The 27,935-nt window shown below is 39.8% G+C and overlaps 2 protein-coding genes and 1 non-coding gene across 8 annotated transcripts in view; 1 reads left to right on the forward strand and 2 right to left on the reverse strand.

Moving 5' to 3' along the window:
- Window positions 1-6,152, forward strand: part of LOC119740404 (spermatogenesis-associated serine-rich protein 2-like) — a 37,440-nt gene extending 31,288 nt beyond the window's left edge. For all 6 annotated transcript variants that reach the window (XM_038215697.1, XM_038215698.1, XM_038215695.1 and 3 more), the window contains 2 exons: window positions 571-822; window positions 1,561-6,152. In XM_038215697.1, the coding sequence (XP_038071625.1) occupies window positions 571-822; window positions 1,561-2,382 (1,074 nt within the window). In that variant the 3' untranslated portion in view covers window positions 2,383-6,152. The remainder of the gene's footprint in view (window positions 1-570; window positions 823-1,560) is intronic.
- A 2,543-nt stretch (window positions 6,153-8,695) lies between these two features.
- LOC119741472 (armadillo repeat-containing protein 8-like) lies at window positions 8,696-27,869 on the reverse strand. The gene is made up of 20 exons (XM_038217230.1): window positions 27,649-27,869; window positions 25,749-25,822; window positions 24,048-24,119; window positions 23,387-23,526; window positions 20,478-20,575; window positions 19,841-19,933; window positions 19,408-19,488; window positions 17,934-18,009; window positions 17,116-17,206; window positions 16,473-16,533; window positions 15,442-15,630; window positions 14,535-14,618; window positions 14,036-14,118; window positions 12,835-12,916; window positions 12,460-12,549; window positions 11,564-11,806; window positions 10,941-11,036; window positions 10,525-10,620; window positions 9,122-9,288; window positions 8,696-9,005 (listed from the first exon to the last, which is right to left on the reverse strand). The coding sequence occupies exons 1-20, from the start codon at window positions 27,667-27,669 to the stop codon at window positions 8,972-8,974; spliced, it is 1,971 nt and encodes a 656-aa protein (XP_038073158.1). The 5' UTR covers window positions 27,670-27,869; the 3' UTR covers window positions 8,696-8,971.
- Window positions 11,094-11,165, reverse strand: Trnat-agu. Its single transcript has one exon. It is a non-coding gene; the product is annotated as a tRNA-Thr (tRNA).
- Window positions 27,870-27,935: the final 66 nt, after the last annotated feature.

A 27,935-nucleotide genomic window follows, 5' to 3' on the forward strand; every position in this document is an offset into this window, starting at 1 on the left:
AATGTTTTGAAAAGTTGAAAACATGTTTTGGAAGTTTGAGTCAAAAATTGTTAAAGTTAGACTGTGCAGGCATGCAATTTTTCTTGGATTAGCTGATTTCCTTGTTTTTATACCATTAAAAATTGAAATGCACAGTATAAAGTCTTGTAAAGAATGGAGTTTCCTCTTTTTTTGCTGGTTACTTCCAAGTTGCATGCCTGACAGGAGAGCACCGCAATTGACCTATCGCGGTAGAATCGCGTCAACGCAGCTTGTGAAATATTGTCCAATGACATGATATGCAAATGGACGTGGAACGCGCAAAATCTGAGACAAACAAAACTTAATGTGCAAAATTCCATAGTTATCTAAGGGGCGTGGATAACTTGCAAACGGCAATAGGTCGATAGTGAACACAGCTATACCAAACATTTTGCCGTCGTGATCAACTTTTGCTCACATATTTTATGTACAAATATACAGTGCTTTCTTGGTGGAAAAAGTAATGAATGATTACATTACTAAACATCTTTTGTTGGCCCGATTGTGTGTGTTTTTTTCACAAACTTCTACTGTAATCCCTTCTTTCAGGCCGTCAAGAACTTTGGTGAGGTCCTACCCGTCAAGAGCGTGTACTCTGCTCGTCGTCACTCCCTGACGTCCCTGACTAGTATGGACAGTCTGAGCCGGCCCACCTCCATCAGCGACGATCACGGTGGCTTGCTGAGCCGATCCGCCTCCACGGTGGACACCCCAGCCACGCCTACCTCCCCGACCACCCCTGACGCTGATATGGACTCTGAGGTGGCCAAGATGGCCGCCAAGATGCAGCGATCGCTGCAGGTACAGCACAAACTCACTGGTTAATAACTGTCGCAGACTGATTTTCCAGAGTCTGGCTGAACCACATATGTACTAGGAGTGACTCATGTCGACCCAAATAGATTTGGGTTTCAGACAAGACTCCGAAATTGTTCCTAGTGACTGCGACAGTCGATCTTTGACAGAGTCCCTCTGAACTGTTTAAAACATCAACATTTTAATTTGACAAAACAAGTCTTTGAAAATAAGTTAGTTCAGTGCGACTCTGGTGTGCCAGTCTGATACAGATGTGTAACCTTTGCTCTTTGGGTGTAATTTGTTGCCAGTTAGCTGGATGTGTCAATAGTCTCCACAAAGAGTGCACTGGAGGATGCAAAGACTCTAAAAATGTGATTTGGTGGATGCTCATTTGTTTATCAGAGGATTAGGCCATGTCTGAATTACTTGGCTACGGCTTGATATTACAGGCGCCTATGGAAGCGGCTGCAGCCACTCCCATAGACCTGTGTGTTATTTGAAGCCGTAGCCGCCTCAGTTTGGCCTTTATTTGAGTGACTGGCTGATCACCCCTAAAGTAAGGTCCATGTAATAATCGTAGGGTGTTCTTTCAAAGCGATTGTTGAAGTGGTTTGGAGAGAGTAGTCCTGCCAATGGAGCTATCACCAGTGGTCACAATTTGCTATCTGCTGTTCAAGCATGCATTCCCTTATTTCAATTAAAACAAAGCATCTTATTTTATTGTGTTTTTTTCCCGAGTAGGGCCAGAGAGGCAGAGGTCCGAGGAACCCACGCCAAGGCAGCGACAGACAGGGTCAGCAGGGTAGCAATCCAAGACAGGGTCAGTCTCAGTCGGCCAAAGAGGGCAGCAGACAGGACCAGCGGGGGAACCGAGGCCGGCAGGACGGACCCAACAAACACAGTCCTCGCAGCGCCGACGATAAATCGCATCACGAAGCATCGCAAGAAGGGCGCAGGAACGACCGCCCCCGGAACGACAGGCCACGCAACGACAGACCACGCAACGACAGACAGCGTTACGACAGAGGCGAAGGCGGGCGGGGGAAGGACAGGGAGGAACCCCGTAATAAGGACAGAATCATCCGCAGACGCGAGCAGTACAGATGGCGACACGACCAAGGGGAGGTGAAACCAGAGGGCGGGGTAGATAAGGATACCAAAAATGAGTCCGGCGCCGTGCCCCGCCCTGACAGCATTCAAATCTCGCAGAACGGGCCAGTAAATTCCAACAAGAAGTTAGAGGGCGCTGTCAACGGCGACCTTCCAATGGCTAACGGCAATTCACACGACAGCAAAGCAGACTCGCCAAAGCTGAAAGAACAGCCACAGGGGAAGTCAGGAGACCAGACCAAGGCAGACCTCAACGGCCCATTGGTCAACGGCAACGCAAGCAGCAGTGCGGAGACCACACCCACTGAGGCGCTACCCCAGCGCAAACCTCGAGAGGAGCGCAACCGGAAGAGAGTCGAAGAAGTAGTGAGAGAAGTGGTGAAGGAAGTGACGGCCATGAACGGCATGACAAATGGACAGGTGTCCCCAATCATGGTCAACGGCGAGAGCTAGGAAAAAAAAAACAACGCCCAAACAAACCAATTGTATCGTTTGTACGGTGTCCAAGAATCTCAACAGTATTGAGTTTGAACTGATTGTCACAAAGGCACAAAATGCCGGCTAAAGAGGACAAACAACACTGCTGGTTGCTAGTTACACAATTCCAGACATAACTGCCAAGGCATATTTTATGTCTGAATTGGACAAAAAGACTGTAAGGAGGAAGATCTGCAACAGACTCAAAGTGATATCTATCGGTCATCTACTTAAACGTGGAGCCTTTTACATCTTGAAAGTTCAAGTATTGCGGTATGTGTAGTATACCGGCCGATTGACTTAACGTATAAAATTGCATGCATTTCAGCTCTGGGCTCGTGGTATTGTTGGTTTCATTACTTTAACCTTGTATCACATTGAATGCTGCGAATATTTTGTTGATTTCTTTAAAAAAAAAAATTAAATATATATTCATCATTAAAACGTGTACAAAAACTGAAAGTTGTGTGTGCTGCCTATGATTATAGCTAGAGTAATTGTTATTAGGGCCAATATATAAAATTGAAACTTTTCAAAATGGTCGTTATTATTTTTGTTGATATTTACAGATTTATTAGGTATTGATTTATTGTAGAGGCTGTTCAGTGTATTGTATCAATGGTTGCTTTAGTTCGCTCAAATGCATTCAAAAAGACAGAAATAGAAGCTTTGACTATCATCTTTGAAATGTTGTGGGTGCAAGATTTTTCTTTTAAAGCCGAGAGATTTATAAACATCAACTACATATTAATGCTTGGACTCACTATGCTAGATGTATGATATTATTCGTGGAAAATTTATTTAAATATTCAGAAATAGGTGAAAGATGGGTGTCAGTTTTAATTATGGATGCTTTACCTCATGACGGGATCATTTGTTGCTCATTTGTACATTTGAAATGATACATTTTATTTTTGTTTTATAAATGGTGAACCATTTGTCTGTGGTAAGTGGAGGACACAGAAAACTTGCATGGGGATGGGTCAGCATGTGGTTGTCAACTCCTCTTTTGTCTCTGTAAAGTTTGATTATTTTTTTCAATCGACTTTGGCAGCCTTCATTATGAGTCATGTCTTACAAATATAGACATCTTTGTGCCAAAAGAAGGAAAAAATAAAAAAAATAAAAGTTATCCTACTTGAGATAATTTCATCTAGAATTTACTCAGTTTTAAAAAAAAAATGGAAATAATGTAATCCCACTTTGGGATTATCCAGTATCAATAACATCATGGTAATATCACTTTGTAAAAACTCCCCCACAGGGATCTCACATTACTTAAATCCATCTCATTCATCCACATAGGTTTCATTTGAGCCATGTTGTGTATCTGGGATTATGATTGACTACCTCAATTAAAAAAAAAAAGATTAAACATGTCACTCTTTTTTGTCCTTGTCATTTCCACCTCATTGTTCTTCACATCAGTTTTGTTCGGTAGCTGTTGCAGTGTGGCAAGATTATAATGTTTACGTTTTTGAGATTCATGATAATTGTTTTCTTTGTAAAAAAAAATTAAGTAAATAAGCTGTGCGGCTGCTGTAAGATACCTTTTTTTCCCCTGAGCCTCAAAAGATAAGCTTCTTGTATTCTGAACATCACATAAATACACATGCCAAATCAACTTTATGTTGTTTATTTAGAAAATAACCAAATCTGTGGTCTTTTTTAACTTCTTGCGTTTGTCGAGGTGACCACCAGATTCCAAATATAAGCAAGCAATATCAGAAATAGATTTTGACTAGTTTTCGTCTTGCGAGCCCACTGTGTACGTTATCAATGGAGCTCGGACACTGTGGGCGTGATGGTTTTGTAACTAACCGAGGAGCTTGCTATTGTTGAATGAATGTTTACTGCTTTCTTAATGTGGTCTGTAGACGCAGTGGAAGGCTACAAATTGATCAATAGGCATGATAGCAAGCATTGGTACATTACTAGCAGTACTTAATTCAGTTTTTGTGTTTCAAGTTGAACAAATGTTTTTATATTTTCAAAATTAAAAAAAAATCACTATTTTTTGTTTTACAATTTGCTTTGTTGTCAATTTGCTGATAATACAATCAGATATGTTGCAAAGGTAGGGACCACTATATTTGCTTTAGATGTCAAATGTAATTAGACACGGAAACATTCCTGCTGTAACTTGTCTAAGGAATTGTAGTTTTGTTTTAATCAAAGCATTAGTTAAAAAAAAAAGATCACTTGTATTTTTCTATCAGACGGGATCAGCTAACTCTTAAAAAGTAAACAGTATTGATATTAGTGTCCAACTTTGATATTGTTTCGTTTAGGCACTTCTTCTTCATTCATTAAATAGTTTTTGTGACATAAATGTTGCAGCCTTTATTGAAAAAGGAGGATACTATTTTCTGCCAGAAGATTGTTATATTTGATGTTTAACGTTGATGAGTTTAAGATAAGTGCGAAGAAAAAGTGCCATGGTTCCTTTTTCTTTTTTTTCTTTTCTTTTTGGGGAAAGTATTATTAACTTGTTTTGTTATGGTTAACAAAAAAAGATTAATGGTTTTTTTAGCGAGTTGGCTCATAGTGCTTTAATTTTAAATAAAATGAAACCAATTGTTTGAGGAAACTTCCTCAAATCGGGGGAAAATTAGACATCACAGGGAACCAGGAGAGAAAATGAGTCTTGTAGTATAGGGGGAGTGGGTTGGGAACCACTTTGGATTTAATTTTGTGCTGGATGTTTTGTGTATCTGTGTATTCTATGCTGTTGGCGGTAAAAGTTTTGCATTGTTGTCCCAAGTGGAATTTTGTTTTCCTCCTTGTATTGAACGCAGAGAAGAGGAAACATTAGTGTATTTCTGTCAGTTTTTGTGAAAGATAAACAAATGCAAGTCTTTTTTAGAAGAGTATTAGTGTGTAAAACAGATCACTATAATTGGCAAAGAAAACGAATGTGCTGTGTTCGGGAAAATGCAAAATGTTCAATTGTTCATGTGTAAAAAAAAAAAAAAAAAAAAAAAAAGAGTAACTGCCTTTTCACCTGAAGGTGATCATAAATATTTCATCTATTTTTGTGATCAGATAACTCTGTATATTGAATTATAAATATGTATAAAAAAAACCTGTAGAATCTCAACGAAAACAAATGTTCATAATGTGTGATGTTGGTCAAAGGCGGCAAAAATAATGCCTTCTTTTCTACAAACTTTTCTTACTTATAGACTGTACTTAAAAAAACCACAAAATTTCTGAATGTGATTTTCTACGCTTTTTCTTACACACTGTACCTTGCATTGGATAACCTTTGACCTTTTCAGAAAATTATGAATTACTTGTACATGCGGCAAAAACAACCATTGTAAATACAAAGCCATAAGTAAATTAAGTAAAATACAAAAAAAAAAATATTAAAATAAGCAATAGTTCCCAAGTTTAAACTTTTAAACACCAGATATACAAATGTGTAGAGTTAACTAGTGTTTTGACTGCATGATGGCTTATTTCAGGGACCTTGCGTTAATGACCCTCTTGTTTGTTGACTGTTCCTTTGGACGAGTGCCTTAATTAAGACATCTGAATCCCTTGCGTTTGCCAAATTGGTAGAATTACTTGACAACTCTTGAAGACGAAATATCCTATTAGTAGACTTATATTTGGATTGCGTTTTTGTGAGCGTTGTTCTCATGACACTGATATTCCCCCTTTTGTTGTAAGGCATTTGTAATTCTTGGAAGGAGCTTGTTTTGAGTCCAATTAAATCCGTTCACTAATGAGAAACATTAGGCTTGTTCCACTTTTCTTATGTCTTTCTCTCAAAAAAGTGAGTGAGCAATATGCCTCTGCCTTATGTCAAAGCCCATTTCCCTCAGTCCATACCTAGGCTGTGCCATTTTTGTTGATCCCCCTGGCTGTTTATCCGCCTGGCTGTAAGCCGGAGCAGGATATTGCGATAGCGCATTCTTTCTGTGTGTATGTATGTGTGGAGGTCTGTATTTGTGTATGTCTGAGTTTGTCTTACAGTCACTATGTGGACATGTGAACAAAAGATGTCCACATAATGCAGGTTGTGTTGACGTTATGTGGACTAAGACATGTCCACATAACGTTTTGCCCTCTCTGGAAAACAGGTTTAGAGGCATTTTTGGGTTTATAGAAGGGTTATCGTCGCAGAATGAAGAGAAACATTCAAGGAAATCAAAAAACAAATTTGGGGTTGAAAGAGTTTTCACAGTTTAAGTAAAGTTATTTTTTGTACCGAGTTTTCTTAATTACACGAAAACAAAGGAATGTCCACATAGCGTATGTAAAACAAATGTGTGTGTGTCTGTGTGTCATGTTTTGGTTAGGTTAACACTTGTCAGTACACTAACTTGAGAAATACTTTACTTAGGAACTTGAAATTTGGTTTGTGAGTTGTTCTTGAAGAAGCCTATCACTTGGGCCGACAGGTCAAAGTCACTATTACTAAAACAATAGAAATGTTGTCAACGCGATAACTTGAGAAATACTTTACTTGGGAACTTCAAGTTTGGTTTGTGGGCTGTTCTTGGTAGTTGTGGGGCCGACAGGTCAAAGGTCAATATTGCTACAACAATAGAAACATTGTCAGCACGATAACTTGAGAAATACTTTTTTTAGGAACTTCACATTTGGTTTGTGGGTTGCTCTTGGTAGTCTTATAAAGCCTATTGCTTTTCGGGCTGACAGGTCAAAGGTCAAGGTCACTATTGCTAAAACAATAGAAATCTTCCATTTTGGTTAAGGACACTGACAAGTATCCGTTCTAACTGACTGTATCATAACTGCCAGCATGCCAGGGGGAATGCGCAAGTTTCACTTGCAGTATTTGTTCTTCATATCATCAGCTCCCCACCTTAGTCCTGTGATGTAGTCGAATCTGGGGCTACCATCCCAGCCTGGCTCCCATAGGAAAGCACACATGTAAACAAAGCATGACGTTTTCATGTCTCGGGTCTATTCTGTTTCTGTATTGATTTCCTCCAGCAAAACGGCCACAGCCCGCTGGAGTTGCCATGGCACGGGATGTGGCAGTATCCGTTTTGCTGCAGGAAATCGATACAGATACAGAATAGACCTAAGACATGACGTCACCCCTGGTCATTAGTAAGCAAAGAAAGGAGTTCCTTTGCCACAGTTCACGTGAAAAGCTTCCCCCGATCCACCCTTGGCCTGTTAGTTCTTTCATAGTGATCCCTTTTGCTTAGCTCACCAAAATGCCGCCCCTTAAAATGCCCAAGACCAAGACAGCAGACCAACTCTTAAAACTGAAGACAAACTTAAATGAGCAAGTCCAACAAACAATCAGGATTCAGTAAAATTTTAATAGCGGATTTATTTTTTAATATACCTAAAAGTTGAGATATCCCAAAGGTGTGGAATTTCATTTTCTCTGGAGTGTTGCCAGAAATCAAAATATCAGAAAAAATGCTGCAACCTGACACTTTTTTTTTCTTCATATATCATCCCAATGAAGGTCAGTCACTGCAAAAATAATGAAAAGACAAGAATCTGGGACTGGGAAACATTTCCAATTTTGGTAGGAAATAAATAGAAAATGTTCTTGACTCTCCATAAACCCAACCGCTGAAGTAGCGTCAGGTTGCAACATTTTTTCCAAAATATATTCCTGAAAATCTTGAGTTTTGTGAAATATGTCAGAAATGGAACCAAAAAACTGCCGATTGCTTTTTTGCAAAATTTGTGAAATAGTCCCTTTGGGAAAACCTGGAGCATCCCATTCTCTGTACGCTGCACCGCAGGAAAATGGAATATTCAAGGGATCAAACTCAGGAAGCTATTGCTGTTATACCACTTGTTCCTATATATTTTTTCCTTTGTAGCTAAAATATGAACTTCTTTTAACATGTGCAACTGCTTGAATATATTTACATCATTAGGACTCTTCCGTAACGTTAAACCCTTCGCTAATATTTTATTTACAAAACCTCTTGCATATTATTCATGAATGGATGCCATTCTCTCATTGCTTAAAACTCTATGCTGGAAAAACCAAGAAAAAACAATCATGTTCCTGTAGTCTGGTTCCCTGACCCCACATAAGATTAAACGGAGCAATTTACAGACGTCGAGGTCAGGGAACCAGTCTAGCCGGCTTGAACCTGTTTGTAGGTGTGTAATCCATTGCAAACACAAGGCAGACGAACTAAATAATTTGGGGCAGTATTTAAAAAAAAACACAAATTTTTTCCAACGATGGTCGGCCGACCAATGTTGGAAATTGATCAAAAATACCACTTTTCTTGAAAATGACAGCACACCAGGTGCCATGATTTTACAGGATGCTTTAGACTGTCGTTCACTAACAGTCCAGTAAAGGTATTTCATAATATGTTATAGTTTTGTTTTTTGATGTTTGCAAATGTTGTATATTCCCTTTCACCCCCAAAGCACAAAGGTGTAGGTTATGTCAAGAATTAGCCATCGATTAACTGATTGTGCTCGATCGAACTTGCTCCGCGATGAAAACCACTGAAAGTTGCACCACCGATATTCCATTATCCAATGCCAAAATGTCTGCCAGGGATCAGATACAGTTCCAGCCAAGTCTTGTTCCCGGCCTTCAAGATGAGAACTGCTGCAGTGCTGTCTTGACTCTATAATAGGAAACAGACCATTATGTTATTTTCCATCAATTTTAACGTTTTAAATCAAACTTTCACAACCAAGTTTGGGTTTGGAATGAATGGTTGATAATGACAGGCTGACTTACTTGTCAAAGAGCACCGTGTCGCTAGAATCCAGCAACGCCTGAAGGTGCTTCTGAATTCCGTATTCTTTGAGTTTAGCTTGTCTCTCGGTGGCTCCGTCTTCCTCTGTCCACACCAGGTTGTTGATGCAGTAGACTGCGGCGATCTGCAGCTTCACATGCTCTATCCTCTGCAGAAAACATGCCAAGTTAACATGAGAAATGAACATGTGATTGAACATGCGAAATGAACATGTGGCATTCATTCATTCATTCTTTATTTTCCACATTAATTGGTGCCTACGCAATACATGTATAATTATACGAAAAGAAAAGTAAATGTGGATGGGGGTCACCAAGAAGCAACTGCTTGTCGAGTAGGGACCCCCATTAATATTAATTAACAATTACATTAACACTAAATACACATTCAATAAGACAGTAAACTAAACCAGAAAGGACAGTAAGTCTTGTAAGGCCAAAAAAAAAAATAGTCGGTCTCTGGTTAGACCGAAGTTTCGGAATTGATGCGGCGACGCGTTTTTATTTTTTTTTGGGTGGCTTTTTTTTTTTTCAAGCTTGTATTGTACAGACAAGGTGGGTACTATTTTGCTTTTTTGTGTCCTCATTACACATTGGTGTCCTCCATAATTTGCCTTGGTGCAATTTCCCCATTCCTTGGTGCTCCTTGGTACAAAAATTTGAGGAAGCGCAGCTGTTGTAGCTTCCGTGTTAATTTGAAGAAGAAAAAAAGGTTGACGCACATGATTAAAATCGACGCGCGCGCTGACCAGAGACCGAGTATTTGTTTTTGGCCTAACCCTGTGAGAATATGTGAATGAGTGGACTAAATAAAATTTAAATACCCAGTTAGTAGTATGGCCTGATATTTTCGTTTAAATAATGGAAAATTCCATACATTTTTTTTATAGAAACATCTAGGGAGTTCCACAGCTTGGGACCCTCATGCTTGACTGTATTTTAGGAGAGAGTGGTACGAGCAAAGGACTGATGATATTTGTTACACTGTCTGGTGAAATGCTGGTGCACTTCTTCATTTTTTTGGGATGGGTATGTCAAGATGGACATGTGAGATGGATATGTCAAATTGGACATGTGAGATGAACGTTTGAAAGGAACATGTGAGATGAACAAGAGAAAGGAATAGGTGAAATTAAAGATATGAAACAAACATGCAAAAGGAACATGTGAAATGAACATGTGAAATGAACATGTGAAATGAAAATGTGAAATGAACATGCAAAAATAACATGTGGAATGAACATGTGAACAAAAGTAAAAACAACATTTCAATTCTGAAAAGGCAAACATCCTATAATATTTACATGTCCACTTAGGATCTGAATCTAGAACAAGACTGAAAATCAACACAGGAATAAGCGAACAAATGAAAATATTTAACTAACCATATAGTACGTCAGCTTTTTCAGAATATCTTCATTGGACATGATGTAGTCTTTAGCTGAATGTCCGTCCGCAATGTTGGCAAGTATGCACAAAGTCTGTCAGGAAAATAACAGAAAACATTAACCATATGATGTGTTGGTATAAAATCTAATAATAATGACACAGGGAGCACTTTGCATTATCCCATTCCCTCCTGTACTACATTGTATTACATTGTATTTATTCCGTGAAGAATTTATAACATTGCTTGGGCAGTTTGGGGTGGTACAGGGAGTAACAGGCAGGCGGTTCTGGGCAGTGAGGGATGGTTCAGGGACTAATGCTTTAACAAAAGGGAAACAAATTTGAAGAGAGAAATCCTGTAAAACATGGCTTTAATTTGATTTTATGCAGGTTTGTTGCCATGGTAGCACACCTGTTCTTTGACATCAGGCGGATGGTCACCCTCCAGAATCATGATGACCGCCGTCATGATTTGCTTGTTGTGTGACATCATTATGCTGTCGATATGCTGAAACAAAACAAAATATAACAAAATTCTTATCAAAATTAGGTTTTACAAAGAAAGTTGCTGGAGCAGGGTTTGAACCTTCGTCGCCGGATTACTAAACCAGTGCTCTACCAACTGAGCTATCCAGCCCTATGTTGATAGTCTCACACTGACTGACTCAGGACAAATTTTGAAGAAAAAGGATCATTTTTTTTTTTTTTTTCGACTGTTTTTTGGGGAAACACACTTCATTCTGATTACAAACGATGAACACTACAAATTACTTAGCTTTGTCTTGTTAAGTCAAAAATATTTATTGATGTGTTGTTTAAATTCATGTATTAGGAATACATGTAAAATAGGATTTTTCTTTTGGTCCATACACTAATGCCTCAATTTCAACAAACTCTGACTGTTTTGTATTGTACGTCTGAAACAGGACACAAAGTTCAAATAGTAAAAATGACCAGTTGCTTCAGAATTTCCGAGTCAGTTGGGTGAAGGCAACACACCATTTCAAAACAAATTATTTGAATTATTTCACTGACCTGTTTTGTGGATAGTAGATTCCTCAGCAACCCCAGAGTCTTCATCAGGATGTCAACGTTGGAGTCTGTCAGCAAGTCAAAGAGTTGATCGGTTCCCAGCGATGTCAGGATGCTGTTCTTGATCTTCTGTTCGGCTTGGAAGGCCATGTTCATCAGGCCCCATATGCCGTTCAGACGTAGCGGTGTGTTCTGGCTGGCGGTCAGCTTGCACAGTAGCTCGACTGCCCCGGCATCAACAATTGGCTGGAGTTAAAAGGGCCCAGACAATAAAAATGAATTTTTTTTGGTCCCCTATACCTTTACTCATGGTCTATGTATTAAAAAGTTTTTGTGGGATTTTTTTACGACCCATATTTTGTTTGTGCTAATGCAAGTTTCAATATTCATAGCAAAAAGCGATGTAATTTCAGATAGAGGCTTCAGTATTATGGTTGCTTACATGTAAGTACAAAAGTTTTTGCTGCAGTCATCTTGCTATTTTTTGTTTCACGGTTGATAGAGTACATGACAGCGAACGAATGAGTAAACCTTCGACAATAACTGTTACAATGAGCTATACTATAGGCTCATTTTTTTCTCCAGAAAAAAATCTCTTAAATGATTGAGCATGACACAGGAGCAGGCACTCTAGGCATCAGGAACTTCCATGAACATTGTTATTAATTAAAAAAAGTTTTCTTTTCCAATAATTTGAGCCCCATTAAAAATGTTCTGTATTTTTCAACACTTCTGAGGCATGGACGTTTGCTCTTCACACTTGAAGTAGACGGCATGTGCCAGTGGGTTTTCTCGCAAGCTAATTTTGCAGGATTAAGGAAGGTTTCTTGCTAAAAGAAGTCTAAGAAGTTAGGGCTCAGTAGTGTTTCAGTGACTAACGATTCATAGTTGCATCCTACCTCTTTACTGGGCGAGAACTCCAGCAGGAGATTACAGAGTGTTGAAGATGCTATCGTCATTAGCTCGTCTGGTTGGCCCAATCTTAACAACTGATGCGATTAAAAAAATCAGACAAATGTACAACTAAAATCATCAAGTTATTTTCATGCTCAGCACTAATTTGTGTAATAAGTTGACTTAAATTACATTCAAAGTTAAACCATTTTTTAGGAACCTAAATTATGAAAAGTGTAATAATTCTGATAAAATTTGTTGCTAAATTGTACCTTATTTGATGACTTGTTTGTTAGTTTATTTATCTGTTGTTTAGGAGGGTTTATAAAGATCATCTAGTGCAAGTGGTTTTTACAATTTTCTAGTTTTGTTTAGTTTACCTTCATAAGAGGTTTCCAGACAGCGTGGTCTTGAAAACTTGTTCGTAGTTGCTGTACAGATCTTGATAAGCTGTGAAGACATCTAGAGCACAACGAGAACACGAAACAAAACTTGGCAAGGGATTCTACCAGACAATACACTTTATCAACTTTTGTAAAAATTTCTTACTGACTAGACTAATGTGTCTGAGGTATTAAGGAATAAGTTGTGAAAGCGGCTTTATAGATCAAGCAATCTATCGACGATGTAAGAGGGTTTTTAGGCCACTTCAATCTTTGCTTACAACGCAAACTCTCTAAAATAACGCAGCGGATTTCACAGGCTAGCAAAAACTTTGAGCATGAGCACATGTGTTCATCCACAAACTCAAGATTCTGTGTTTGCAGGGTAGGCATGACTTTTCTTTGCTGGCGCACTGGATGGTCACCATAAGCTTGGAAGACAACAGTAATCAGGGCATGAGATTTGGCCCTGGTTCCAAAGGCTGATTTTGTGTCAGGCTTGAATTTGATGGGCTTGGGGCCGATTTCACAAAACGCTAAGACCGTCTTAGAAAGGGTTACTCGTCTTAACTCGTGACTCGTCCTAGGATCAATTTCACTAAACTTAAAGACGAGTTTAACACATACAAACCTACTTAGCAACGCGGCTGAACTCGTCTTAACTTAAGATCGGTCTGAGGGTTGTCTTATCTCATTAATACGTGCGTTTATTTGTATATCGTCTGGAAATCATTGCAATGTCTTCTGATACGTGGGTAGTTTTGATAAAAATAGCGTATTTACAAAATGTAATTATACACCAACAACTAGTCGACTTTTTAAAATAGAGTGATGAAACGGGGAGCAAGAATGACTCCATCTTATCTTGTGTAGAACTACCTTGCGTGTGAAATGTATTGAGTAGAGTAATTTTTCGCATGAAAGTTTGTGTTCTATGCACGTGTGCACGGGGGAAGTTAGTTTGGCGTGTTTCTTTTCAACAACTGTTTTGTCAAGCGGTACAATCAAACATGAAACAGCCATCAAATTGGTAGTTTTTACGCGTCTTGCTTAAGATGTGTTTAGTGAAATTGGTCTTAGGACGTGTCTTAGCTAAGATCGATCTTAGAGTGGGGACTCATCTTAAGTCCCAAGATGAGTTGCAAGATAAGGCAATTTTCATGAAATCAGCCCCAGACTAGTTTCTATGAGTTCTCACCTTACAGCAGAGAGCTGGACCTTGGGGTTGGTTTCCGACAGACATATCTCTATTTGATCCATCAGGCTCTGTGTGTCGATAATCTGAAATCCCAAAATAAAGTTAAGTTAAGTCCTGTGGTGTATTTCCCGTAGATAGTCTTCTGATTTCAACCCACGGAGCAGTGGGTTGGCACGTCAAGGTTAAAGTTGTGTTTTTTTTATATAGATATCCAAATATCTAATGAACAGATAGGGATGCTTTAATGCATGTTAATATACATACAGGGTGAGTCAAAATGATCTAGACCCAAATTAAAGAAAGTATTAAAAATATGTAGCAATTATCAAAACAATTGCAAATGAGATATGTATTTCGGACATATTGTAGTGAAAGTTTCATGTATATCCATTGTACCGTTTTGAAGAAAAGCGCTAGCAAAGAACACACGCTGAAAAAAAATCTGACATCTCTCTATGAGACGAAAGATAAAGGAAAGAAATTATTCTGAGCTCCGTACCTTTTTCCTAATGTCTTCCTCGTTGGCTCCCAGAGATGCGAAGACTTTGAAGGCGGCCTGTTTCATTTCTGTACTTAAATCCTCCTAGAGACAAGAACAAAAACCTCGCCAATTAGGAAAAGCATGAGGGTTGTCAATTCCAAATCGACGCGGCATTTGTCCTGAATGTTCAGGATCAAGCCAGACTACACTGGATCAGTGTTCTTACTACACCACTGGATCTTACTTTGAAAGGTTTCGGGCTTAGACAATTTGATAAATGTTATGAATATTTAGATTTTTATTTGAATTGAATATTCTGCCTCTCAGGGTAACTTGAAACCAACATTGAAAACAAAAGTTACATCACTTGAAATAGAGATAAGTTTAAAAATGGTCATATAACACTGTACCGTGAAGAAAAATATGAAAAAGATGTTTAACCACTTCACGCCGGGTATATTTTTGCCAAAAAATTCGAAATTTTCAAAAGGCAAAATTTCCCAGCCAACTTCTGATATACAGCCAAACGCCACAAATACTGATTCGCAAGAGTGATTTGAACAGTATTTGTGCGATATTTCTCGCTGAAACCTCATATATTTCAACACTCTGAGGTGTGCACTGAAGCGTACTTGTACAACAATAGGCCGTGCAAAACCGCCCACACAATGGTCAGCACATGGTCCGCCTCCACAGACTACAAAGACTTTGTGTGTGTGTACAAAAGGCACGAGGGATTAGCGTGTTTAGACGTCAACCAGAGGCCAGTCGAGGCAATTTTGACGTCTTAACCCGTCAGCCGTGCCTGCGTACAAAAACAGCCAGTGCGTGTTATCACAGCCTCTGGCGTGAACTGGTTAAAACCGTCAGCTATTTCATCAGAGGTGACGTGGTCTGATAGTCTGAAACAGCTTATCATACTCACATTCTTATTGGTTGCTTCTGGTATGTACCTCAAGAACGCCGCTAGCGTCATGATGAGATGATCCGTGATGCTGGCCACTCGCTGCAGATCAATATCCTCCTCTATTAAGAAGGCCAGAGTCTCCGCCCCTTCCACTTTCTCCTCCACAGAGCGATCCTTCTTGCACATTCTGACCAGGCAAGGGAGAACCTGCAATGCCAAAGAAAATGACAAAATCATGGTTTTAAACTGAACATAAATATTTGGGCAGAGACTTCATACGACGTGTTCCCCAACACTGCCTCAATATCTCACACAGATACTTGTAAAGGGTCAGAGAATGATCTGCATGCATTGTCCTTATGACCTATGATGCAGGTCAACCTAATGCAAATATTTACTTACACACAAGTGGGCACTGCGTTCCACTCAATGGTCAAAATGTTAATAGAGCTTTGATATTGAAGGACACTTGGGTCCAATTAGGACTATATGGCTACTCCCTTCTTGTGATGACTTGTGCTTGTGAGGACTTGTGATGGACTTGTGTTTTTGAGGACTTGTGATGGACTTGTGATGACTTGTGCTTGTTAGGGCTTGTGGAGGACTTGTGATTTCTTGTGCTTGTGATGACTTGTGCCGAGGACTTGTGGACTTGTAAGGACTTGTGCTTGTGAGGACTTGTGGACTTGTAAGGACTTGTGCTTGTGAGGACTTGTGAAGCACTTGTGAGGACTTGTGCTTGTGAGGACTTGTGATGGACTTGTGAGGACTTGTGATTGTGAGGACTTGTGAGGACTTGTGTTTGTGAGGACTTGTGATGGACTTGTGATGACTCGTACTTGTGAGGACTTGTGCTTGTGAGGACTTGTAATAGACTGGACTACAATACTGCATACATGCATGTGCCATTCGTCCTTCACTGACTCTCAGTGCCATCCATAGCTGGAACATAAAGTCTATGAGCAGCAATCCAGTAGCATTATATACCATGCTACAGAAATAGTACTAGCTGCCAGCTTTCTGTTCAATGTACGGCAATTTAAACTCACCCTGAATTGTATGATAGGGTCGTCAACTGCCACAGCCCCAGCTCTGCACAGATAGGAAAGGCTGCAAGAGAAACATGCACCGCAATAATTACATTTTTGTCACTTTTTGGTTTAAGTCCTAAGTCCGATGGAATTCTGTGGCTTATGCTAGCACAGACATTCTGTACTGACTCTTTAAGCAAAGATTCCATATTTACTGGATGAACATGTGCAAAAGGCCCAAACTTCTTACCATTCCCAATATGTTCTACTGCAGTAAGCAGAGATTCCACATTTAGCCATTAAAAAAAAGGCACTGTTCTGGTAATAGACCATTATCATGCTGCCACCATTACAGTCATGTTCCCTGTATCCAATCACAGTACTGAATGATGTTTTTTGTGCAAAAAGGAACCAGACTATTTTTCCCTCCAGCCTCGCTTTGGTTACGTTGATTAGAATGGGAAAAAATCAAGATGGCCGCAACATGATAATGGTCTATTGATTTATAAGTCACTTTTCTTTGTGATGTATTTGGCAATATGGCTATTTGCTTGTGTTTCTGCTTTTCTTTTATAATTCAAAAATCCACCGGAGTCATTAAGAAGAAATATATGGAAACCCACGTCATAAGGACACAAGTTGTGAGCTTTAACACCCATACCACTTAGCTGCAGTCAGCTGCATGGCAACTGAATGGTTTCTGTTCAGAAGTCGACAGAAGATTTGAAGTAAGCTCTCTCCATTATGCATTGCTAGAAAAAAGGAAAATGAAAAAAGATATTAGTACTACATGCTTCAATAAGGGAATAAATATGCCCTTGGCCAGTTCTAAACAAGTATGCTCATAAATACCTTTCGGTCAAAAAGTCAAAACAAGTTTAAAATTCACAATTTTCAAACGGTTTTGTTCAACAATTTTACCTCATGTTTTGTGAAACACCACCTATTCTCTCCGTTCACAAGTACCCCCTCACAGGCAAAGAAAGTACAATTGGGGGTGACCGACCGATGACATCTTGCCTGACTGCAATTTTGCCGCAACGCACGGCCATACCACTGCGTGTACATATTACAAATCCCCTGAAGTACGTGCAGTACACACAAGGAACGGTGCACGTCAGCCAGCTAAATGTCCCGCCCATGGGACGTCGTTGCTTGGTAAAAGGGCGCCCTCTTTCGTTGGCGCACGGAGCCCATGGTACGTGTGTCACACCTGTAGTGCTAAATATCTCCTTTTATGGAGATTTGTGCCCACCCGATACGCACTGTGCGATGTGGCGCGGAACACAGTGGTGCAGGAAGGAAGTGTTTTAAACCAGTCAGTGTTTTATCAACCGTTTAAAACCACCCACGTGACGGGTTCTCGACCAGTAGGAATGGGTAAACTGTCTTAGGTATTTATTAAGCCAAATAAATTCCTCTAAATGTTTGCAACAGAATTTTTTTTTTTTTTTTAAATTAAACAACAAATGATCTTACTGGAGGCTATTGCAGATGAGACGTTCCTGTTCTGGTAAGCCAGGGCAGCATAGCAGCGTAGTGTTGGCAACTGAATCTATAAAAAAATCCACACAAGACAAAATATGAAACCAAAATTATTTAATGGGTAATACAGATCAATGAATGGGAGGTTTGCGGAAACACCTTGTGAATGATATCTCTTTGTGAGTTGTGTGGTTCAGAGAAGAACCAGAAATCATATTTTTGATACACAAGAAAGCTGACCGAGCCCAGTCTAATGTGGCTTTCGCCAACCCGGGATTCCCCGGTTCGTATTCATGAGCACCCCACTGAGAAAATGGCTCTTTAATCAGTTAACGACCATAAATATGTTCGCACATAGGTGGGAGTGCATGGTTTGTCCTTGATCATACCGTGGAGCCTTTTTTTATAGCTCCATGATCATACAGTCAGGCTATCCCCAATGTATGTGCGTCGTTGTTCAGAGCCACCTGCCTCCCATCAGAATTTGAGTGATGAGTGACGAACCAGTTAAGTGCTGGAAAGCTACCTACATCTAAGAAAGCCACATTAGACTGGGCTTGGTCCAGTAATTGCCTACAATTATTTCCTGAACGAAAACATCTGCATTCCCATATCGACTTAAATGATTGATTTCCTCCATATCCCATTCTTTGATGAAGAGCTGTATTCCAGCAAAATCATAATTCAAAATCACAAGTCAGTTTACAAGCAAAATCACAATTCAAATGTGAAGGCAGGTCACATGTAACAGGGGATGAACTGTGACAGGGAATTACTTTGTCACATTTCATTGGAATTGCTTGTGTCTTGACCCGTGACTGCATGCTTTGATCACAACTTGATCACAACTCTGTTGCTGGGTCATTCCGTGTCAAATCACCCAAGAAATTAGAAAGTTTAAACCGCACCCCCTTTAAATTGGTTTATATTTGGTGTATTGGATAATTTAGGCTGAAAAAGCTGAAATTTTGAGTTTTAGTGCCATTGGACCAACAGTTTTCGCTACCACCTGTCATTTTTTTTGGGCCATTTTGGAAAAAATGGGCGTGGCTGCCAATTTTCAAATGACCACAGCTCCGTAACCTGTGGGCCAATTTTTTAAATCTTGGTTTCTTTGGAAGGTTACATCATAAGAAATCTAAATTTACCATTATTTTTCATGTCCGAGCTTTTTCAAGCATGATGACCTTTTGACCTTTACTTTGACCTTGAGTTTGACCTTGTGGATCAGGTGATCTTAGAGACAAACTTGGATGAAAATTATACTCCAACATGTTTTCTACAAAATATCCACAAATTTGGGGGTATCGTATTTTTTGTTGGTTTCTAGCTCATCTCAAAGTAGGCATACTTGTTGCAAAATGTGATATGCCTATGCAGTGTACTAGTGCATTTAAAACAGGGATTGCGTTTGTCCCTGAAATGTGTACATAGGAATATCACAGAATGCCCCTGCTGTAGCACTCACCCTATCTTCGTTGATGTCTAGTAGAGGGGCCAGTGCACTGATGGCTCCATGCCTGCATAACGTCTCTTGATGCTCGGAATTCTGCCAAGAACAACATGAAAAGAGTGTTTCTGCACCAGCAATGAAATGTTCCTAAGACCATCTCAACTTCCTGGAAGTATACAACTTGATGCTGCCGATTCGGCACAAAAATACCCCATTCAAAAACAAACAGCATCTCTGCCCTCACAGGTACCCATTTACTCCTGGGTGGTGGGCAGCAAGGAGTGACAAAGTGCCTTGCCCAAGAACACACGCACTGCAACACACTGGGCTTGAACCCACAATCGGCAAACTGACCAAAAAAGTTCTATGCCCCAAATCACTCGGCCACGAAAACTATACCAAGTCTGAGATGAAATGAAGCTCAGTTACCGTTTTCAATTGGACCTACCTTACAACATGTTGCTAGTATGCTGGCTATACATTCTTGGGTGCATTTGGATTGTGGTAGCAGCTGTATCATGTGTGGTATGATGGTGCTGTCCTGTAGACAAAAATGAACACATAGATTTCCATGTTACATAACAGAAATGCATATTTATTGGCTTCGGTCGTGCTATTAGGGACCGTGACCATTCAGCCCCGGTATGAAAAGGGCCCCCCGGTAAGCTCGTCCCCTCCCAAGAAGTCCTTCCGTACCGTCCCAGCCCTTTTCATACCAGGGCTGAATGGTCACTTTCCCTTAGTGGGCACACCACTATTAATCCCTTGCACTTCTAGATCCTGTAAACAGTATTCAGGCAGGTACCTAGAAATATGCCTCGGGAGTTAAACTAAAGGGTTAAATTTCAAACTTTTCAGGTACAATTATTCTGCAAATCAAAGGTTATGTGCGACAGCAACATAGAGGATGATTTTTTTCCCATGAAGTCAGTTAGTTTATTATAATGTAGACACTCTGAAGTTTGATAAATCTCTTTTCGCATAAAGTGAGAAGAATTATTTGAGAAGAAGAGGTCTAAAGTTAAAAAAAAAAATTCAGTCTGACATGCCAGTGGTTTTGGGGGTTAAACCTTCGTGCTTAATACCTGGTGAAGTATTTCCGTCGGGGCTGAGGGGCTTGTCATCATGGTTCTCAAGAAACGCAGACAGGCTTCGACAAACTTCAACTCGCCGTGTGCTAATCCTGCGTAGCAAATAAGAACAAAAAGCGACCATGCTGAAGAGCTTCAGTAATATGAAAATAGAACTCAAAGACAACTCTAACAGCACTTCTTGAAACCACGCAGCAACAATTGATAGTTCAAGAGTGAGAATTCATCAAGAAGACTTACAAGTTGTCTCACAAATATCTGATTGGAACAGAGAGATTCTAGACTGTATCAAAAACTTAACATCCCACCAGAAAACCTGACACATAGTACTTTACCAGAAAAAAACCTTAAACCCTAACCCCTAGGCACTTTTTGCTAAGAACCATCCTCAATCCTCCAAAATCCTCCATAATTTTGCACTTGTGTTCAATGAAGGATGCCCAGCGCCTCAATCCTTCAAAATCATCAGAAAGTCCTGTCTGTCAAAATGCATTCATCCTCAATCCTTCAAAATCCTCCTTTACATGTTTACTTCAAACACCATTCATCTTCAATCCTCCAAAATCCTCATTTGCTTCAACACCATTCATCCTTAATCCTCCAAAATCCTCATGTTTCTCAAACACCATTCATCTTCAAACCTCCAGAATCCTCCTCTTCTTTAAACACCATTCATCCTTAATCCTTCAAAATCCTCATGTTTCTCAAACACCATTCATCTTCAATCCTCCAAATCCTCCTCTTCTTCAAACACCATTCATCCTCAATCCTCCAAAATCCTCATTTTCTTCAACACCATTCATCCTTAATCCTCCAAAATCCTCATGTTTCTCAAACACCATTCATCTTCAATCCTCCTAAATCCTTCAAAACCGCCATGGGGTTTTTGGAGGATTGAGGAGGATTAGGGTTAATCTATGACTACGTCCTTTTCCAGGATCCAACACCCTTAACCAGTTCACATCGAATGACGTGTATATACGCAAAGGTTTTGCTGTATTCGGAACAGATGACGGATAAACGAGCAATGAGCGAGGCCAGATATATCAGGGTGTGCTACCCACAGATGACGGCCTGAACCTCTCTGGCATCGAGGTTTGTGAAAACAATCCCACGTCTGGGTCCAGTCAATTTCGAAATAATCCTGGCTCGAACTGGTTTAGACTTGACACGAACAATCAAAAATAATGTTTTCCAACTTGACTAACTAAAAAACAACCCTTGCAATGAAATATGTTTTACTTCAGGCAAAATAGAAAAAGTCTCATAAAATATTTCCCACCTGGATGAGTCGGAAAAGTTCTCAGCAAAATTTCTTGAGGAGTAATGATCCAAGTAAGTTTTGAATTTCTAAATTAGCCTACTGATCAGTTACTCATGCTTTTGCGCCAGGATACAATTAAGAAAAATATAACATTAAATTTAGCCCTAACTCCCTAGGCCATTTTGCTAGGATGTAGCCTCAATCCTGCAAAATCCTCCTACTGCCCCCATGTAAAAATAGCACATAGCCGCAATCCTGCAAATTCCTCCATTATTTCTTGCATGTGGTCCTTGGAGGGGTGACCACTGCCTCAATCCTGCAAAATCCTCTGGCTATGACTGTCAATATGTTGAGGCAGAGGCAGTGACATCTTGGAGCAGTGCGGAGGATTTCAAGTATAATCAAGGACTAAATTTAGGATCAGTCCTAGGGCCCGTCTTGTTCTCTCTGTATACAATGCCACTTGGTGAAATCATTCGAAAGCATGGTATATCCTATCATTGTTATGCAGATGATACCCAATTATACATGTCAGTAGACCCTCAACAACACAAGGTTGATTCAGCAATCCAGCAGATGGAAACATGCATTGATGACGTACGTTCTTGGATGACTCAAAACTGGCTTAAATTCAACGATGAAAAGACCGAATTTATCATCATAGGTTCAAAGCAGCAATCGTGCAAAGTTCATGTTCCATCCATAAGGGTTGGTGATTCAACCATCATGTCATCAAATCAAGTCAGAAATCTTGGTATTATCTTTGATTCATCTCTATCCATGGAACCTCACCTTACATCAATCTCTAGATCAGTCTGCATGTCGATCCGTAACATCGGACACATACGAAAATATCTTGACAAACACACAACTGAAATACTTGTTCACGCTTTCATCACATCCAAAATTGACATGGGCAATTCACTATTGTATGGCATTAACCTAAATCAACTAAACCGTTTGCAGCGACTACAAAACATCAGTGCCAGACTAATCTCTCTCACTAGTAAACATTCTCACATCACTCCTGTACTAGCAGATCTCCACTGGCTTCCAGTATCATACAGAATTAAATACAAACTTGGCCTATTCGTGTTCAAAATCCTCCACAGCAATGCGCCGGAGTATCTCATCGACCTCATCCACCCGTACTCAACAGCACGCACCGGACTCCGCTCCAGTGAGCTCATGATGCTTCACGAGCCCAGGACCTCCACTCTGTTGGGTGACAGATCCTTTGCTGCAGCGTCAACCCGAGTGTGGAATCAACTCCCTCTGGCTATCAAATCATCTCCATCCATCACAACATTTAAGACAAACATGAAATCTCACCTGTACAAACAAGCTTACTCTCACATCACACAATCTTAACTTGACTTTCTCCTCGAGCTAGCGCCATGAGCGCCTATTTTTGGCGGATACCGACGCTTTACAAATGTTCTTTTATTATTATTATTATTAAATTTATGCAATGCTGAGCATAAACACGCAAGGTTCGGCCTAAGACCTTGACACAGTGCGTTCTCCAAAATCAGTAACGCACTTTTGCCATGTAACCTCAATCCTGCAAATTCCTCCAATTTGCAAAAAGGATTTTAGAGGATTTGGGATGGTTAGGATTAGACTAGGCCTGCCTTACCTTGTAACATAATGGACAGGACCCCTTCCTCCAGAAGCTTTCTTCTTGTGACCTCTGACCCTTTAGCGAAGCTTCCAAGAATAATGGCACATTCCACTAGCACTGCGGGGGACTTTTCACTTGTAATAATGTTCAGTAATCTGTTTTAAAAAAAAACAAGTGCCTAGTTAACAAAAGTTGCAAAAAACACATCAATTTGTAAAAACCGCACATGAAGAATGGCAGATAAAAATGGTGGTGTTTTTTTTTAAACTGTATTCAATCCTTTTTTAGTGTAACATAATTTGCGATCACTTGTTTGGCCATTTTGGATTCAAAGCAATCTGTCACATGCAAATTTACATCTCACGTGCAGAGTTCATACAGGGTTTATGGATCTACAGTGCTATCTTTTAGATAGAAATACTTTTGCGAATGTTTTTTCAGTCCAAAAGGATTCTGCTAGAAACAATCAATAAGTCAATGATTTCTACCAGTAAATGTGAACGGTGAACTTTCTGGGATATGTACACTTTCATTGGATTTTTGCCCTATATGTAAACTTGATTTAGGCAAAAACCCACATATAGACTTTAGTGGTATTTCACATGTGGTCCAAAACATCCTGTTTCAGTGTGGTAAAAAAAGGGGCGGAGCAGATGAGAACAAGGGGGCGGTTTACCTGGGCACAGCACCACACAGCATCAGGTTGGCCTTCTGTCTGTTACTGCCAATCACAACATTCTTCATTTGTCTGAGTACACAAAGACAACAGCACTCATAATTACAAACTTTCAATTTGATTCCTGAGATTTTTGTTTTTTAATTCAAGTTACGAATTACTTGACATTAAAAAAAATTGAACATTAAAATGCCCAACTAACTGACAGAGAAATTTACACATTAAAACCCTTACCGCCCTGAATCCTTCAAAATCCTCTTTGCCAAAGTGGAGGAATTTGGAGGAGTGAGGTTACATGGCAAAAGTGCATTACTGATTTCGTAGGATGCACTGTGTCAAGGTCTAGGGCCAGACCTTGTGTTGTTTTTGCTCAGCCATGCATCCATATATGCCTGGATTATGCTTGAAATTCTATCTAGTAGTAGTAGTAACATTTATTTCAATCTACATCCTATAAAATCAGTAACGCCATTTTGCCATGTAACCTCAATCCTCCAAATTCCTCCTCTTTGGCAAAGAGGATTTTGACGGATTCAGGGCAGTTAGGGTTAACAAAACTGTTTGGAACAATTAACAATTAAGCACAGTCGATTTGGAACGGTCACTTGATGTCAATAAGAATTCCAACTCACCGTGGGGTGATGTGGGTGTTGTGCCCATTCTTGAAAATCACGCATTCTCGAGAATGGGCATGCACATTCTCGAGAATGGGCGCGCATTCTTAAGAATGAGCGCTCATTCTTAAGAACGAGCACGCGTTCTTAAGAATGAGCGCTCATTCTTAAGATTGGGTGGGAATATCACGTGCACAATTTGTGAATTTTGCCCAATCTTAACAAACATTGCACGACATAATTATGTTAAATGAATTGTATAGCGGTTAAAAGGGAAACAATTCATATAAAGAGGAAACAAAATGTGCTATACTTCTGTACTCGTATAACTACGATAATTTGAATCAAATTAAACCTGTTATTATTGCTTTTTTCTGCCCACTTATGGGAAGTTTTGTAATAACGGAGGACTGGGAACTAGTCTGGGAAGTGCTTTGTTTAGGCTAGACAAGTTACAAGTCCCTGCATGTATCATATGCGTGCCACGAAAAAAAAACGATGTCCAGAAGCTGCCAAAATTGCTCTTTTGACTAGATAGAATCCAGCTCTGCGACGTTATGGTGGGATGTGAACAATAAATTGGTGGCAATTTAAATGGGAAATAGCATTAGCACTATGGGATGTCGCAGTATTCATTCTCATTCTTCACATTCTTCATTCTTACGTCCCCCCCCACCCCCCCCCCCCCGCTTTTATTATCCCAAAAATCAGAATTCTTTGCACTAGTATTATTATGTCTCTTATATTTTCCCGGTCCGCCCCCCCCCCCCCCCCATATCAATACGCCTTTACTTATCATATCCACTCTACTTTTCAGCGCCTTGCGTTGCAACAGTATAATTATTGAGAATCAGTGAACGAGGATTCAGCTAGACTTGCCAAGCGCAGCCGGTGCTCGGCATCGACAAGACCGTTATCTTGTCGCGCATTCTCAAGAATGTGCGCTCAATCTGGAAGAGTTATTTTTTGCCAAGATTGAGCAAGGATCCAGTTGCACATTCTCAAGAATGTGCATGCCCATTCTCGAGAATGCGTGATTTTCAAGAATGGGCACAACATGGGCAATACATCAGTGTGAGATACTTACTTTAGGTTGCACAGTAGTTGCTGTGTATCGTTGACATTCAGACTGTCCACGTACAATTGACCAAGTCCAGTATCCTGTGCAAAAGCGATAAATGATATGTTGAGAGTCCTGAAATTTCGGATAAGGCCTCCACTAATAAAGATACATTCTTTCCCAAATTTGTAATACTTTAAGGGCAACACTTACACTTACACTTTCAGGTGAAACAATATGATATCACTGTTTAAAAGGAAGGGGGGGGGAGGGGGGGAGGGGGGGGGAAGGGGGGGGAGGGGGGGGAAGGGGGGGGGGGAGAAAAAAAATACACGTAGGCCCCTACAGTTGGATAGTTTTTTTCATCGAAATAAAAAACAACGAAGTGGCTATCGTTACGGCAGCCGTTGTTTAGCGCCCTCTACGATACTTTTTTGACACGCACGCAGGTATATAATTATTTGTTTCCCCACGTTTTAGCGAGCAGTGTGACAGCTCAGTCGATAGAGGGTAGGATTTTGCACCGCGAGGTTGTGGGTTTGCATCTCAGTTTTGCACTCGAATTGTTTTCCTTTTCTAACCTGAGGCTTTGGAGGATTTTTTTACAAGGGAAATAAAGTCCGAATTTCATAAAGTTCAAATTCACTTTTTTTCCTTCTAATTTTATATTTTCTTCTCATGTTTTTATAAAAGTTGCAGTACTACCGTAACGATAGAAAATGGGAAATGCGTTACGGCTGCCGTAACGATAGCCACTGCGAAAAAAACAAGATAGTGGATATTTTGCCGGAGGTAATGACGGCAAACTAACGATTACTAAAGGTTTGCCGGCGGCAATCCATATCAACAGAGGGTGCTGTACTCTTTAAAATAGGGCTGAATTATAAGATGTATTAAATTCCCACCAAAAGTTGTGTAGCACGTTTGGTGTAGTGGTTATGCAAAGGCTCTAGTGAGCAGGATGACTCGCGTTCGATTCCGACCGCACCACATTTTAAAGTTTTTTTTTCTCATCCCCAAATAAATAAGAATATTCTTCTTTTATTATTTTAACATGTCTCAAACATTTTTTGCAGAGTATTACATTTTCTTTTTCAGATTTGTGGCTCTGGAGGATTTTTTTTAAAAGGGAAATAAAGTCCGAAATTATAAAATGGTCTGAATCCCAACTTGTGAATACGAGGTAACAACGATAATTTTGGCATGGAGCCAGACTAAAACTTGTCGCCGGAAAATGTTAGAGTACAAAAAAACAGTAACTGCGCATGTTCAGTGCATATCCGGCAAACTAACGTTTACTAAAGGTTTGCCGTCTCCGGCAAAATATACACTGCCAAAAAACAAACATCGTTACGACATCATTTCCAGTATAAAATATTGTTTGACATTGACAATACTCCTGAGAAAAAATGTTGCATCCTCACGCCACTTGTTTTAATCACATATTACCTCAATGAAGGTCAGTCACTGCAAAAATGTTGAAAATGCATGAATCTGGGACTGAGAAAAATTACCAATTTTGTTAGAAAATACTTTGAAAATGCACTCAACTCTCCACAGATTTGTAATGTACACAACCAAAGAAATGGCATCATGAATCATGATACTACTAATTTTTTACTACATTCTTTCCTACTCCTGACTTAAAAATTTTCAAGTCAAAAATTCTCTTTGCTGTTCACTCACTCAGTGTGTCATTGCCAGTGCAGTGCAGTGTTGGTCTGCACATTATTTCTCCATGGTCTGCACATGGCAAATTAACTTTGACTTAAAACCATGTTATTTAGGCGGCTAGACTACATGTGTATTTTCTGCATGCATTTTGCAAGTGCAAAACTTGTGCATAATGTTGGAGCTCATCATAAAGTAATTGAATACAATCTATACTGAACCATCATACCATGTCCCTAGAAAAATCAACACTCACCATCATCACAATTTCGTACATTTCTTGCTACCCGATTATTTTAGTTTTTCTTCCGTTTTTGTAAGCCTAGTTGTATGTAGCAGTTGCACTTGTACTTATTCTGCACTGCACTGGCATAATGAGACTGGTACCGTTCCGTTAGGACTCAGAATAGGAAGAAAATTTATGAAGGTCAAGTGAAACCAGACCAAAGGTATTAATTGTAAATTTGGTGCGATACCTGGACGACGCTATGGTTCTCGTCATGGTTTTAATAGGGTACCTGTCTATCACAAGACATCAGGCAA

Source organism: Patiria miniata, unplaced genomic scaffold (assembly GCF_015706575.1).
Source record: "Patiria miniata isolate m_02_andy unplaced genomic scaffold, ASM1570657v1 HiC_scaffold_5, whole genome shotgun sequence".
In the NCBI taxonomy this organism is placed as follows: Eukaryota; Metazoa; Echinodermata; class Asteroidea; order Valvatida; family Asterinidae; genus Patiria; species Patiria miniata.